The 17,296-nt window shown below is 47.5% G+C and overlaps 1 protein-coding gene across 2 annotated transcripts in view; it reads right to left on the bottom strand.

The window, feature by feature from the left end:
* Positions 1–17,296, bottom strand: part of sipa1l2 (signal-induced proliferation-associated 1 like 2) — a 126,678-nt gene that overhangs the window by 30,464 nt on the left and 78,918 nt on the right. For both annotated transcript variants that reach the window (XM_031562606.2, XM_031562607.2), the window contains exons 7-11: positions 16,604–16,761; positions 14,310–14,943; positions 10,974–11,248; positions 7,770–8,021; positions 937–1,080 (exon numbers count right to left, since the gene is read on the bottom strand). In XM_031562606.2, the coding sequence (XP_031418466.1) occupies positions 937–1,080; positions 7,770–8,021; positions 10,974–11,248; positions 14,310–14,943; positions 16,604–16,761 (1,463 nt within the window). The remainder of the gene's footprint in view (positions 1–936; positions 1,081–7,769; positions 8,022–10,973; positions 11,249–14,309; positions 14,944–16,603; positions 16,762–17,296) is intronic.

Genomic DNA, 17,296 nt, shown 5'->3' with positions numbered 1-17,296 from the left:
AGAGAGGCGGGGGGGGTCGGAGCTGACCGAGCCAGAGGCGCTGGACCCTGATCTGAGCCACTGAAGGTCAGAGAGGTCCTGCAGGAACCAGGGGCCATACGGTGTGGCGTCAGACCAAAAGGGCTATCGTATGACCACCAGCTGGGCATCTGAACCCCCCCCTCTCCTCCCCTCGTCTCCTGGAGGCCTGTGTAACAGCCAGAGCTTTTAAAGGCTAACAAATGACTACAAACGACTTGTATGGATCGGAGTGACCCCTGGGTCGGCCTTCAGGGCAGGACAGTGCTCCTCTCGACTGACCGGTGCTGGGCTGCGCTATTGTCACACACACACACACACACACACACACACACACACACACACACACACACACACACACACACACACACACACACACACACACACACACACACTGCTCCTCTCGACTGACCGGTGCTGGGCTGTGCTATTGTTAGGCTGCGCTTCAGGCAGCTCCACAGCTGCTCCTGAGCAGGACTGGACAAGCTACAGACATCAGGTGGAATCCTCCCTGCCCCCTCCCGACACTTCGTGTTGGTGTGTTTGTATAAGGTTTTTTTTAATTTTTTTTAAATGGCATAGCATTAAAGGTTAAGCCATGTGTTTTTGAGATTGTGTTTTGGCATTTTGCCAATGTCATGCCCCAGTTTGTTGTTGGGTAAAAGGAGCTGGATGAAATGGAAGGAATGGTTATCTGGTTCTACTGTTTGGCAAAGGTAAACATCCTTTCTTCCACTAAGGCTGTACTAATATCCTAATGTTTTGGTATGCATATTTACATTATGAATGAATGAATGAATGAATGAATGAATGAATGAATGAATGAAAATATTATGGGTTTAGACAAACAGAAACTACGCTGATTGCTAGGGAAATCGCAGAACCGTGATCGAGAACCAAGTGTTCGGAGACGCTTACCCGTCGTAGCTGCCCTTCGGTCCCCAGGACACGCAGGGCCCGGGGTCGCTGGACGTGGACTGGTTGCTAGGGGAACTGCAGTACATCTGACCCGGCTCTCTGGAACCCACGGTGGGCTGGGACACGTCAAAGTCCTGGATGACTCTACACATGGGGAAACCACAGGATGGAGGAATGAATCAGTTAATGTCTATAAAAGGCAAATAACAAGGGTAATGTGTCAGCTACAGTTTTGTATTTAAACAGGGGGATGTACGAGTTGTAGTACTGTGTATAGTATTGTGTATATATACACACATACATATATATATATATAGAGAGAGAGAGAGAGAGAGAAACAAAGAAAAAAAGAAAGAGAGAGAGAGAGATAGATAGATAGATAGATAGATAGATAGAGAGAGAGAGAGAGAGAGAGAGGGGAATGTACAAGCTGTGGTATTGTATATATAGAGGGGATTCTACCAGCTGTAGTATTGTATATTTAGAGGGGATTCTACCAGCTGTGGTATTGTATATATAGAGGGGATTCTACCAGCTGTAGTATTGTATATTTAGAGGGGAATGTATGAGATACAGTATTGTATATGCATCAGCTATAGTATTGGTCACATGTCATATTAACCTGCCGTGGCATTTGACGTAGGGAAACAGAAGCAAATAAAATCGGTCAGTTATTGTCAGTATTCGTCTTAAGAATAAAAAGAAGTAAAACTAAAAGCTGTAATAATAAACTTTGCAATAATAAATGCAATGTTATATCGATTCTGACGCAAACTAGCAATGGTGAATGGAGATGAATCTGACCTAATTCCTAAGGTGGTCCTTGCTCTCTCTGTGTATTTCCGATGTAACCGGGACTTAAATTGCAAATTAGTTTGACTTTTCTGTGAGACATGCACATTTGTAACAGGAGTGGGCGGAGCTGAGCGAAAAGATGTCAAAATAAAAGCGCAGAGGTCAGGTCTATAGATAGCCCAGGGGGCCTGTGGGTTTCCGAGCTTTCTAGGGCACAGAAGGCCTGGGATTCCAGAGTGGCAACTGCATACACCCCCCCGCCCCCGCGACATACACACACATACGCACACACACACACACACACACACACACACACACACACACACACACACACCCGCAACATACACACACATACACACCCAGACACCTTCTCTCCTCTACCTTTTTGTCCTCTCTCTTTTCACACACACACACTTTCCCACACCTCTTTGTCTCCACTTTCTCTCTCTCTCTCTCTCTCTCTCTCTCTCACTTTTTCACACACACACACACACACACACACACACACACACACACCCCCTGCTGAGGTACTGGCAGGTCTGAGGCACCTGGGAATCCAGTTCCCAATTAACTACAGCCGATCAGTGCCTTCCTGCTCAGCACAGAGGATATGATGGGCATGCTGCCTCAACCACAATGGGCTCACACACTCACGGACAAACACACAGCTGCACAAATACAAAGCCAAACAAACTCACAGACACACACACACACACACACACACACACACACACACACACACACACACACACACACACACACACACACACTCATACACAAAGACAAAACTGCAGACACACACACACAGCTGCACAAATACAAAGCTGAACACACTCTCACAGACACACACACACTCACAGACACACACACACACTCACAGACACACACACTCAGACACACACACACACACACACACAGCTACACATACACAAAGACAAAACTGCAGATACACACACATACACATGAATAAACACACACAGCTCGAGACATATGCCTACACATACGCACGCACTCACACACACACACACACACACACACGCACACACACAGCTGCATACAATGGATGAATTCATTAGATCATTTCCAGCCTGCTCCCAAACCTCCTCAGGGGCAGATGTGTCATCTATAATGACCGGCATATGCTCTCTGATGGGTTTTCCCCCGTGCTGCCTTCCAATATTAACCACAACATATATACATACACACACACACACACACACACACACACACACACACACACACACACACACACACACACACACACACACACACACACACACACACACACACACACACACACACACACACACACACACACGCGCGCGTATACTTTCACACATGCACACATAAGGATTTGAACACATACATTTGAACACACTTATTTTCACAGCACACACACGCTTTGACGTAATCATGCATGCACACACGCACACGCACACACTCACATTTTTACAAATACAAACATATGCACGCATAATTTCACTCACACACACACACAGACAGACATGCACACATACACACCAAACACACACTCACACAAACCTCAGTGAGAACGTGCAAGAACGTGCAAATCTCACAGAAGTAAATCTGAGACATCGGCCCCGATTCTTTTCCAATATATTTCCTGCTGTTCAGGTGTTGAAGCCCCCAGCACGCCCCGTCCTGCTAACGAGGAACAGGTGGGGAGTGTTCATTCCGCCCTGTCGGAGCACCAGAACGAACATGCCCCAAGTGGGAACAACACTGCTGTCTGCGCCCCGTGCCTAGGCTCCTTAATGCACGGCAACCGCATCGGACATAGATCAGTGGAAACTGGGCTTCGACTTAAACAGGTGGGGAGTGTTCTGTTGGGGAGTGTTCTGTTGGGGAGGCCGGACGAACATGCCCCAACTGGGGATAGCATGTCGGGCTCTGTTGCAGCGCATTAGCTGGGCTCTGTTGCAGCGCATTAGCTGGGCTCTGTTGCAGCGCATTAGCTGGGCTCAGTGCAAGGCGAGCATAGATTAGTGGAAACTTGGCTTTGACCTGGGGCCGGAGGACCTGTCCTGTGGTATATCACACACACACACGCACACACACACACACACACACGTACGCACAAACTCACACGCACACGCACACGCACACGCACACGCACACGCACACACACACACACACACACACGCACAAACTCACACACACGTACGCACAAACTCATACGCACACACACACACACACACACACACACCCCCACACACACAAGTACGCACAAACTCACACGCGCACACGCACACACAAGCACACACACACGTACGCACAAACGCGCACACACGCACAGCGAACCTCCTAAACCCCCTTAAACTAATGACTGTTGCAGACTGGGAGCAGAGCCCAGCTCATTAAGATTCTGATCTAAGGTTCTTGACTTGTTGCTTACCATAATATTTTTAGGCCAGGAAAACAGTCATCAATATCTATGGGAACAAGCTTTGAACACCCGTGACACCATCGGATAGGGTCAAATGTCAATGAGTGCGATGGTGTCAGTGCGGCAGTGGAGTTCAAAGGTCAGCAGTTTCGGGATGGATTTCTGTTCATGGTGCGGCTCAATGAGGTAATGATCTGTGGTCAGTTATGATGAGCAACTGATGGTAAATGGCAAGAAGTGTATTCATCACCCAGATGAATCAGTACACACACACACACACACATGCACACACACACGTGTATGCACACACATGCACGCACACACACACACACACACACACACACACACACACATCCAAAGATGCCCAAGGACACACAGAGGGGCATTACCCCTCAACACACACAAAACTCTTGGTCATGGGCATGAACACATTCTCAAACTCCAAAAAACATAAAAACACAAGCTGACAGACACAAACACACACTCTCTCTCTTTCTTTCTCGGTCTCTCTCTCTCTCTCTCTCACACACACACACACACACACACACACACACACACACACACACACACACACACACACAGCTGGCTGGTAACGCAACACCAGTGGGGCCAGCAGCCAAGGCCCTCTAACAGAAGGGACAGCACACTGCAGGGGTCCATCAGGGCTGAGAGCGAGAGCCCTGGAAACCGCCCCGCTCCAGAAAACATTCACATGCCAGTGAGACTCATCCTGCTCTCTCTCTCTCACTCTCTCTCTTTCTCTCTCTCTCTCTCTCTTTCTCTGTCTGTGTTTCTCTCTCTCTCTCTCTCTTTCTCTGTCTGTCTCTCTCTCTCTCTCTCTTTCTCTTTCTCTGTCTGTCTTTCTCTCTCTCTCTCTCTTTCTCTGTCTGTCTGTCTCTCTCTCTCTGTGTCTGTCTCTCTCTCTCATACACAAATACCCTCATCCCTCTCTAATACGCCTTTCGCATTTCTCTCTCTCCCTCCCTCCCTCCCTTTCTCTTTTTCTCTCTCTCTCACACTTGCTCCCGTTCACTCTCACACAAATTCCCTCCCCCTCTCTCTCTCTCTCTCTCTCTCTCCTTTCTCTTTTCTCTCCCAGTGAGCCGCTCGCCCTCTCTTTCCTCTCTCCAACACATTCCTTCTGTCTTTCACACTCACACTAATACCCTCATCTCTGTCTCTCTCCAATACTCCTTTCTCTCTCCACTCTCTCACTCACTCCTTTTTTCTCCATCATGCTTCCTCTGTATTTAATCTCCCTATCTCTTTATCCTTATATTTCATCTCTCTATCTCTCTCCACAACTTCTTTCTCTTGTCCTCTCTCATTCCCTCTCTGTCTCGCAGCACCTCTTTGCTCTGTCTGTCTCTCTCTCTCTCTGTGTCTCTCTGTCTCTCTGTCTCTCTCTCCCAGGTTTCATTTCCTCTCCTGCCCCTTCACTGTCTCACTGCCACAACCCAAAGCCATAATCTCTCCCTCCTTCATCTTGTCTCATGCTTTGTTATTTCCCCAACACACTTCTCTTTCCCTCCACTCTCTCCTTACATGCATGTTGCTCTCTTTCCAGCTCGCAGCTTTTCAATCTTCTCCACTTCCTGCTTGCCCGTCTCCGTAGTGCTCCACCCTCCACCCGTCTTCTCTTCCAATCTCATTCTCTCTCTCTCTCTTTCTTTCTTTCTTTCTTTCTTTCTTTGTCTCTCTCTCTCTCTTTCTTTATTTGTCTCTCTCTCTCTTTCTTTATTTGTCTCTCTCAGTCACAATCTTCTTGCATCCCTTTAGACATCTCCACTCCTCTCCAGCTATATAACCCTCTACCCTGTTTTCACCCTTGCCCCCTCTCCTCCCTTTCTCTTGTTCTCTCTCTCTCTCTCACACACACACACACTTGGCCATATGCTCCAACAGGGAGGAAACTCTTCATCATCACCATCATAATCAGTCTTCTTAGATGAAGGGTGGAGCACAACAGTTTTCTAACTTTTCTAACACCTCTCTCTCTCCCTCTCCCTCTCTCCCTCTCTCCCTCTCTCGGACAGCTGGCCATATGCTCCAAGTGGGAGGAATCTCTAGGCCCTCTCCATCACAACCATCATCATCATCTTAATCGCTCTTCTCAGACGAAGGGTGGAGCACACAAGTCTTGAGACCTGGGGTGGGTGGAGGGGGTCAGAAACTAATACAGGCAGGTCTGTCCTGGGGGGGGGTGTGCATTTCCCCCTGACCAACTCCATCTTGATCAGGCAAAACATCTGGAGGCTTGGGTGTGCCTCTCCAGACACTAGCTGACCCGAGGATGGATACGGCCCAGGTTTGCCCCGATCTGGCCCAAAACCGTTGCATTAAATAAGCTCGTGGGCGGAATCTGGGACTAATCATTCAAATCCAAAGTTGCTTTATTAGCATGACTGTTTAGATACAGGGTTGCCAAAGCAAGAAGAACAATAAAACAACACACTGATTTGTAATGCAACATGGAGGGCAAAAAACAGAGACAGAATATACTGTAATAATAATAATAATAATACACGGTAATACTGTAACATGAGGTCATACGTACTCCCACACAAACTCACACTTACATACCTCACACACACACACCACACACACACACCACACACTCATAATAAGCTAGTTGGCTGAATCTGGGAATCTGAGGTCTGGCCCATGGCAGGTTCTAAGCTACGTCTGAGCCAACCACCATCTGGTTTGTGTACCGGTCTACAAGGAGCATCTACCATCTTTATTTAATATGTATGTCGAACTTAAGACAACACTGCTGCAAACACTGCCAAAAAAGCCTGAGGGATCTCCATGCGCCGCTTTATAAACATAAACAAGATGTTGAGCCGCTGTGGAGTCCAGAGTTTTTTTTTTTTTTTTTTTTTGCGTTGGCAGGCTGAAGGAACACCACTGGGTTCTTGGGCGTGAAATCTGATTTCACAGCTTATTAATATACACGCTGTGAAACGTTACCTCAACGGCTTTAAAATAGTCTGCCCTGCATCCAATCAAATCCACCCGTAAAACACTTATGGATGTCTCACCGCAGGTGCAACAAAACAAGCTTTGAGGAAAGTATTTGCAAATCAATTTGGTGATCTATAAGCTTTCGTGTGTGTGACTAAATATGAATAGACCCGTTTCAATGTAGGCCTTAGTTGTAAGTCTTTAACATTTGACGACCTGGCAGTTAGCCAGTTTGACAGTGAAGAGCGACGCACAGATGGTGGGGGAGAAAAGGGCAAGAGAAAGAGACAAGGAAAAAGGAGACAGAAGACAAGAATGGAGAGTTGAGAGGAGGAGAGAGGAGAGGTGAGAGGAGGAGGAGAGAGAAGAGGAAAGAGGAGAGGTGAGAGGAGGAGAGAGAAGAGGCGGAGAGAGGAGAGGAGAGAAGAGAGGAGGAGAGTAGAGGAGGAGGAGAGAGGAGAAAAGGAAAGAGGAGAGGTGAGAGGAGGAGAGAGGAGAGGTGAGAGGAAGAGAGAGGAGAAGAGGAGAGGAGGAAAGAGGAGGAGAGAGATGCATAGGGCAGAACAGAAAGAAAGAAAAGAGAGAGGACCAGAAGAGAAGAGGGGAGAACCGGAGAACAGAAAAGAACGAAAGAAAAAAAAGAAGAGAGGAGTGCTGTCTCTACCTTTGTCCATCCTGGAACTTCTTGTCGAAGGACGTGCTGCGCGAAATGGCGGCCTGGGCGTAGTGGAAGCGCTGCTGCTGCCCGGGCGAGGGAGCCTGGGTGGGCGAGGTGCGCGACAGCTGCTGGGTCATGGGCACGCGGTGCCAGCCCGCACCCCCGAGGGTGCCCACGGTGGTGGCACGGAGGGGCGCGCCCTCGCCGTCCAGCTTATACTCCACCAGGGGCAGGGAGCGGTACAGCTCGGAGCAGCCCCTGCGTGCACACACACACACAATCATACAGACACACACAACACACACACACACACAATCATACAGACACAGACACAGACACAGACACACACACACACACACACACACACACACAAAATATTGGGGATATTGGTCATATTGAAGGTGCCTCAATGAATGAACAACAAATACAGATATACTATATGGCTGGTGTGAACAGTCGAGAGTACTACTGTACGAGAGTCGAGAGTCGAGAGTACTACTCTGATATATATATATATATATATATATATATATATATATATATATATATATATATATATATATATACACACACACACACACACACACTTGATTTACTTGAGAAACAGGAAATTGTACTAGCATTCATCTCATCCATTTTTAATCAAAACTCTTACATATATGCATAACTACATGCACTTGCCTGCTGAGTAACACAAGTAATTCTTGCGTCAGAGAAAGAGAGACAGCGAGAAAGAAAGAGAGAGACACAGCGATGGAAAAATAAACTATGTAAATCAATGCAACTACATCAAACCAAGAACACATCATCGAATCTGAAACACTCCATCTGCGTTCCATAATAATCAGAACGACGATAAGCCCCCGCCCTCGATGACCTACTGGCGAACGTTACGTCTTTCTTTCTCCACTCAGGGCTCGGAGCACAATGACATCGATACTATGGATCGGACCTAATGCATCGGTTAGATGACGGAGATGGAGTTAATTAGGTTTGAAGTGGCTGCGAGGTACGGGGCACGGCTGGGAGCCAGGAGTGTGGACATGGCCTTATGCGTCCACTCGGCCTTGGAGCCCGTCAGCCTAATCGCCTGTGACAGCCAGCAAGCGAGCGAGCCAGTCTCCGCGATCCGCTTGGTTGAGTCTCGGGGACTCGCTTGGCTGCTCAGGCTTGCTGTGGCGATTTGATTGCCGTGGTTACGGGCACAAGTCAGCTGGAGAGGTGGGCGCGCTGTTTTTTATTATTATTATTAATATTATTTAGAGTCAAAGGACATGTTGCCTGTTAAGGGTGAAGTCATGATCAATGTACTCTCTCGGATACCCTGCGCTCAGGTTAGCATATGCTCTGGCTACGTGGAGAGGTCGGACTTTAGTGTGCATTGGAAGTGCTGTTGACAGTACAATAATCATCAAACAACCTTAAAAAGAGACAGTTTGCAACAATTTGCCTCTTTTTTTGCAGGTTTTTATAGGCTACTAGAACTGGTGTATGGTTACACTGGTAATATGAACTTTCATGGTATATAGTCATGTGAGGGACAGATAAACACATCAGTCGCTCTCTTACTGCTGTTTATGGGGAAAAGTCAGAAGGAAGCAAAGTGGGAGCTGACTTCCTTGGTAACCGGTTGCTACGGTAAGGATTCAAGCCATTTTCACAGTTTCCTCTCTGACTGAGGTTTCCAATGTACTTTCCTCTGAATACCCTCAAATGCCCTTACAGCTGGGAGACTCCATGACACAGACACAAAACACCAGTGAGAGACCTGATCCAGCCTTATCTTCCATGCCGGGCCCAGTGTGACGGGGGAGCAGTGAGAGGCAAAGCAGGCCACTGCCCAGGGACCCAAGCTGGAAGGCCCTGCCACCCTAGGACAGCTGGTTATGCAACAACAATTCTCTGAGAACCCTCTTGAAATCTAGGCTTTCATACAGGAGACCACAATGACATGTCAAGAAACCCCCCTACGGGGTGCGCATAGCATTAGCTTGCTAGGAGCTTTGCAATTAGGCTACAGTGGCACACCGTGGGACCAAACTACCTGTCATACTACTTGAAATGAAAGTGCAGGCGAGGGGAAGAAGCACAAACAAAACAGTGGTTGGTGAGAATCTGTTGTGTTGACTAAAGTTGGTATGGCAATAGTTTAATTTGTAAATAGCTGGCAACTAACTTAATAATGATGAGTGTAAGCTATTTAGCTTGCTCGGTGTTTTCTAAGGAGTCGGTTATTTCCTACACCGTCATCTGTTTTTAATGCGTAAACGGCAGATACAGCCAGCCAGTCTGATGAGTCAAACCCCCCCTCAAACAAAAAGACACTTAACCATCAACATCTGCCCACCCCACCCACTCCTGCCAATTTTAAGCCTCCTGAATGGGATCGCTTCTCTCCTCTACTTTGCTGCTGACGGAGCTGTTTCTTTCTCCAGCGGTCACATCACCTCTAAATGCGACACCTGCAAAAATTACGTCACACTACAGGGGGTCCAGCTGATCCACTCGCTCGCTCCGTTGTCGATTTTTTTTTTTGTGCGCGACTTATGTCGTGGAAAGGCTCAAGCCCGTGGCGGGATCGCTGCGTAGATTACACTAAGAGGATTAGCGGGTGAGCTAAGATCGGACTGGAGTTGGGCAAGTGAGACTGCGCCAGGGGTAGACATGAACTTCTTTCCCTCGTTTCTTGTTTTTGATTTCGTAACATAACTGTCGCTCTGGGAACACGGATTTAATGGAGGCTATATATATATATTTTTTTTTTTCGGGAAGATCGCGAGTATTAGATGACCCAAATCTCACATACCGGGAACATCCGAGAAAAAAGAAGAAGAAAAAAAACATTGCCAGATCTCATTACGTAACTGGGCAGCAACTCGTTGACACAGGTCTTGACCAAGTCCTGGCTTGGTGAAGCTGTCAAACTGGACTGAAAAGCCCTCTCAATCATCAAGTAATCAAAGAACCACTATATGAGCACAGATGCATGCCTCTGTGCCTCTGTAATATCAGTACATGAGTATGTAAACTAACGTCATGAGTAGTGATGTGTGCACATGGAGGTTTGCAAATAACCTCTGTAATATGAGTAGTGACGTGTGCAGAGAACCTCTGGAATAGTCGAAATGTGTGCAGAGAACAACCCCTGCAATGCAAGCAGAGGTGTGTGTGTGTGTGTGTGTGTGTGTGTGTGTGTGTGTGTGTATGTACCTGCGGGGGGTCCCGTCCTCGTGCGGGTGCACCACCACCACGGTGACGGTGGAGCAGGTGCGCAATAGGTCGATCATCTGCTCGTGGCTGAGCATCGCCACGGTGACCTTGCAGATCTCCACCAGGCGGCAGCCCTGGCGCAGACCCGCCTGCCAGGCGAAGCCGAAGGGCTCCACGTCGGCCACCACGCCCTCAAAGTTCACGTGGAAGCCCAGCTGGCCCACGGCGTTCCGCCGCAAGGTCATCTCCGCAGTCTCGCATCCCCGTGTCACGATCTGGATTTTTTTTTTTGGGCGGACAGAAAAAGACACAGAGGGAATTTTAGACAGAATTTGAGAGAGAGAGAGAGACAAAGACAGATATTTCTCATTTCTTGACAATTCAAATGGCCTGTCTGCATTTTTAAATACGTGTATTATTCGTTTTTATTTGAGAGAGAGAGAGCAAGAGAGAGAGAGAGAGAAAGAGAAAGAGAAAGAAAGAGAAAGAAAGAGAGAGAGAAAGAAAGAGAGAGAGAGAGAGGAGAGAGATGGGCAGAGAGAGAGATAGAGAGAGAGAGAGTGCGGGGGAGAGAGAGAGAGAGAGAAAGAAAGAGAGAGAGGGAGGGAGAGAGAGAGATGGGCATAGAGAATGTGAGGCACACAGAAAAAGGCAATGTGCTACAGATTTGGAGAAAAGGAGAATGAGAGCCAGCCAGACTATATGTGAGACAAAGACAGACAGACAGACAGAGATAAAGTTCAGTAAAAGTTCATTTTAATAATGGAGAACGAGTGATACAGAGACATAGAAATAGAAAGGGGAGTGAATGAAGATAGATAGAAATAGAGAGATAGTTAGAGCGGAGATGTTATGGTTGTTATGACAACTAGTTAGCGTCCAATGGTTTGTTGCGTGGGCTCTGAAGGGTGGTCCGGGGCATCTGAGGTGAGGGCTCAATCTGAAGATCTGCTATTTCCTGCACACTAATATCCTCAGGAGCTTTTAACAAGATCACCACCCTCACCTCAAACACTTCTAATCTAGGTCTTAAAAAAAAAGAATTGAACGTGGGCAGGGGACATATCTGCCAAAATCCCCGCTGTTTCAAATGAGGAGAGAGGGGGGGGGGGCAGACTTTCAGAACACTACCCCCGGAGTTCATTAATCCACTCATCTCCTGTATCAGTCAACAAAATTGTCCCAAACCGAAATGATCTAGACCGCTGGCTGCACTTAAGTAACCCCTTGCAGTCAATCCCCTGTTCCTCTATTTGGGACACAGGCTCGGCTCAAAACACAGGTTCCTCTGTGTGGACACAGGCTCGGCTCAACACACAGGTTTCTGGGGGCAGAAGCGATCAGGGGAGAACTGATTTATTTTACACACATAGGCAAGTGGATATGGAAAATACTGAATAATTAAAGTAAATACTAAATATTGAAGTACTGATTCGTATACATGTAATTGTTTGTATTACATTTCACTGCATAAGTAATGACACAGACAACAACATTTGTTGTTGTTGTTGTTAGTCATTATGTTTGTCATTATGACTAATTTCAAATTCTGTACTTGTTTCTAGCTGTGGGTCCAACGTGGGTCAAATAATCCTGCCCTGTAAATGGCAAAGGCAAACAAAATGGCCCAGACCGAGTATTGTATTGTATTTGCTTGTCTGTTGAGTTATAATACAAACATCAACAATATTCAACCAGCATCAGGCACTACACCCTTAACTCTCAAGCTGAGCGCTGCTGGTGTTGACGCGAGGCGGAGACACTTGACTGACACAGCGATACGGAGAGAGTGAGTGTGGTTTCTCCAGCGGAGAGTCTATCTGCCTGCCAGCTCTCCGTCCTTTTGACCTCCACCTGCTCGCCGCGGTGCTGGGAGCCTGGAACTCTGCCCTGAACGCACTGCTGCTGCTGCTGCTGCTAGTCGGCTATATTTATCCCACGCGAGGGCCGGAAGCACCGGCATCAGAGGCCTTTGTGAATGTAACACACACACACACACACACACACACACACACACACACACACACACACACACACACACACACACACACACACACACACACACACACAGACACACACACACACAGGTACATACACACACACACGTACATGCATACACACACACACACACACACACGCACGCACACACACACACTGAAAAGCACAGACTCACACAGACGCACACACCCTGCGGGCAAACATCCGAGGTGAAGGTTAGGCGTTTTTAATGAGCTGCACACCTGCCAATGTGCTGAGTCTCCACAGTGGGTCATTAGCTCAATGACACCACCCCCCCCAAACCCACCCTCACCCCCCCCACCCACCAACCAACCACCCTCCAACACATGACTTAATCCAAGGCAAACACCTGATCCTAATGAGCACGACTAAAGGCGAACGGGATTCTCAAAGTAACGCGGCTAATGGGCTTATGGCCCTGTGATAAGCGTGCAACCGGCTGGGGGGTGGGGGTGGGCAGGGTTGGGGGGGGGGATGCGTCGTGGGTGTGTAAGGCAGATGAGAAAACAAGGGTGGGCACGTGAGGTCAGGTGAGGTGAGACCAGGATGTGTCCAGCTGAGACGGAGATTTAGAGATATGCTTCTTTCCGTTTTAAAGGTCGCTAGTCTTTGTGCTCACCTGGGCGGACTCTTCCCTGCTGGCCTTACTGAAGGGTTAAAAGACGTTTGTGCCTAAAGGCTGAAAGGAGAGACTCACCTTCACCGACCTGTGAGTTCCGCGTAATCAATGCGATCCTTTCACCAATCAATCAATAGCACTGTGTTTCCACACCCTACACTGCACCTTCCAAGTCAAAGGTACACCACTTTATCTTCTCAAAGGAACCCCTTATGTGATCTACTTACATCGTTGGCTATTCACTTTTAAAGCCTTTGGCCTAGATGGCTCCCTGTTAGCGGGTGAAGTAAAGGTCATGACAAAAGGTTGACTAGGCTTGCAAAAAAACACCGCTTAGCATGCTAACAAGCTTTTGTAAGTGCCAGATTTGCTGTTGTTGGTGTCTGCAAGGCTTCTGCATGCCTTTTAGTTAGTTAGCTTGCTAATTGGATACCAGAACCCCTTACTGTAGCAGTAAACAGACGAGTTAAGCCTCAACAATTGTTTGTTTGTTTGTTTGTTTGTTTGTTTGTAAACAATCCCTCTGCAGGTCTTTACAATTATCTCTTACAAACCAAGAAATAACTAGTGCATGGATCCCTACAGACCGACAAAGATCCTTGTTTTTCCAAAAATGTGTACCAACGCAAACCTGATCGGACCCAACCACAGCATCCTTCACAACAAAGCATCCATCACATCCAGTTCAGCTTTCTTACCTCTAGCCTGTGTGCGATCTCCCGCACCTCTTCCCCGCAGCCATCCTGCATGGAGAAGGCCAGGCAGGCGCCTCGTTCGTGGTACACCTTCATCCTGCCCAGCAGGGACGAGCCCCAGCCAATCACGTCCCTGCAGTAGCAGTTGAACACCACCTCCTTGGACGCCTCCTCAATGAGCGCCACAAACTCATTGGAGATGGCCAGTAGGCATGACGAGTCGCCAGGGGATACAGGGCTGCCGATGGGGCAGGGGCCAGGAACGGGGCCAGCGTCGTTGTCGCGGGCAACCACAGCCCAGGTGATGGCGCCGCTGCTCTGCAGGTGGGCGTTGACTCGGGGTCGCGAGCGCTCCTTTCGGCGGGCGCCGAGTGTGATGAAGCTGAACTTGGCGCCGCTGCCTCCGGCAGAGTCCACGGGCGTTGAGCCGGAGAAGTTTTCGGCCAGGTCCTTGAGGTACTCCTGGCGCGTGCGCGAGGCCATGGCCCGGAACTTGTCCGACTTGTGCGCCGAGTTCTCCGCGTTGATGGCCTTGGTGAGCAGGAAGTCCCGGAAGACAGCCGACTTGGGGAAGGTCACACCCTTGGGGATGGGCGGACCGAAGGCCGGCACATCTTTGGAGCGGGACACGGACACACTGGACAGGGAGGAGGCAGAGGACACCAATTAGCTGCATTCATAACAAACTTGCGATTCGCCAAGACGGTTAAGACGGTGTCCTAACTGCAAGCAATGTGAGCGGGCAACAACGAAAGAAAAAAAAAAATGCTCCTGTTTACAATGTGGCTGTAACTGGCAGCGAGCCTAGAAGAGCAGTGTGCCGTGATGCGAAGTGTTGACGGAGTGTCTTGGCTTTTTGACTGTTCATTTCTCAATCGTCAAACGTTTCAAGACATTCCATAGTATGACGTGAATCAAACTGTTGCGATGTGAAGTGACAAATGGTCGCTTGTTGTTAGGACAAGATGTAAAGACACAGGCCGGCATGTCTTTGGAGCAGGACACGGACACACTGGACATGGAGGACGAGAATACAAACTTTACTTTTACGGTAAAGAACAAGGCTGGCTCATCCTCGACCTGGACCTGCTGGAAGCCAAGTAGTAAGGCGAGTGTGTGTGACATTCACCCTAGAGAATAAAATGTTGCTGTATTACACAGCACAATGAATTTGTTACACACTTTGTTATTAAAAATGTTAAATAAAAGGTGAGAGGCGTTTATTACATCGTCGGAGTGTAACATGGACTCACTGGAAACTTTTAAGAACAAAATTGTTTCTATATTACACAACACAAGGACTTTTTTACACTGCTTTATGATTAGTCCAATGGAAAACAGTGAAGAAGAGGTCGATCTTTCACGAAAGAAAAAAAACTACAAAAAAAAGCTCAAAATGGTTTGCCATCTGCTTAAAAGACTCAAAGATGTCACAAGACATACTTCTGAGGTTTGGAGTAGGAAGGCTCGTGCCCAAATTCTCACTCATCCGAGGTTAATCTTCTGTGAGTCAGCGAGATAAAAATCTTAATTTGCTCTGCTCCGAGTCGGAGATCTTTGCTCAGCTGATCCTTGAGATAATGAAAAGGAGGAAGGGAGGGGGAGTGGATGCCACCTGCGGTGGGAGCGTGACTCCTCCATCAGATCACTGTCGTATTAAACCACACAAGTTTAGCTTGCCTCTGCGAGAATGATAGTGTGTGTGTGTGTGTGTGTGTGTGTCTTTTAAATTAAATTACTTTGATTCTTATCCCTTCATCTTCGCCCCTAACTCTCAACGGCCTGCTAGAGAGGTGTATAGAATATATAAATCATGCCTCGCACCCATCTATTTATTTTGCTTTCAATCATTTTTACTGTTATTATTTTAGCCACGTGGAGATGAGATTATGGTCTTATGAAATTAGATTGACTCCTCTTAGTGACGGAGCCCTGATTTAAATCTTTCAGCAACCTGTTAGCATTGGGATGCAAGGTGCAAACAAACAGCGGTAGGATCCAGGAGCCGCACATGAACCAATATCAACACAATAAATGACACACTGATGTTACAATAATATAAAATATAACCAATTGGTGAATGATAGAATAATACATATTATTACATATATATTATATTAGAATTCATATTTTGATTTTAAGATTTGTCACCTGTATTTCACGAACCGAGCAATAACACATACATAATGCATAACAAAAAAATATGCAATATAACACAATTTATGTGAAAATAATGAACAAATGAACCGATTTTGTGAGCTGTATTTGATCTGAGGAGCAGCGACCCATGGCCTCACCTGTAGGAGACGTTCTCGGTGCAGGGGCTGTGCGCTCGGACGATGATGAAGACGTGCTGGAAGTGGGAGCGGATGTTTTTGGGCGTGAATGGAAGTGCGCCAGGCTCCTGGAAGATGATGGTGACGATGTCGTTTCCGATGTGCCTCTTCCTCAGCAGCTAAGTAAAAGAGGGGATAGGAGAGGTAAACAAATGTGAAACACAAACAACAACAAGCAACGAGAACTCATGCAAGTGCGTGAAGGGGTGAAGACACAAAAGACAAATACGACGACGACAACAAGAGACAAGACACTCTCTCATAACAACAACTAATGCTGGGTCACATTGCTTGTTTGTGTTGTTGTTTGTGTTTATTCGTTTGGCATCTTTTCATTCGGTTGGATGTTTCCTCAAGGGGTTGAAGATCACAGTGGGTAGAAAAACTGATCTCAAAAGCTTAACTGAAGTCAACTCACAGCTTAACTCCTAACAGTTCAAACAAAACATGTGACAAACAAACAAAACTAAATATATGGCCTTCCACTCCTGGTGCCTCAAGACAAAGCCGTAAACATAACTAACAAAACCGACTGTGTGGCCAAGGCCCCTTGAACCGCAGTCTGCCCCATCTGAGGCAGGACGAGGTGGCAGGGAGAGGGTGGGAGGTGGGGGGTCAGGTCAACAACTGTTGCCCAGGGAGGGGTGCATGTGC

Source organism: Clupea harengus, chromosome 24, assembly GCF_900700415.2.
Source record: "Clupea harengus chromosome 24, Ch_v2.0.2, whole genome shotgun sequence".
Lineage (NCBI taxonomy): Eukaryota > Metazoa > Chordata > Actinopteri > Clupeiformes > Clupeidae > Clupea > Clupea harengus.
The sequence above is the reverse complement of the archived record's forward strand: the minus strand, read 5'-3'. Positions and strand labels throughout refer to the sequence as shown.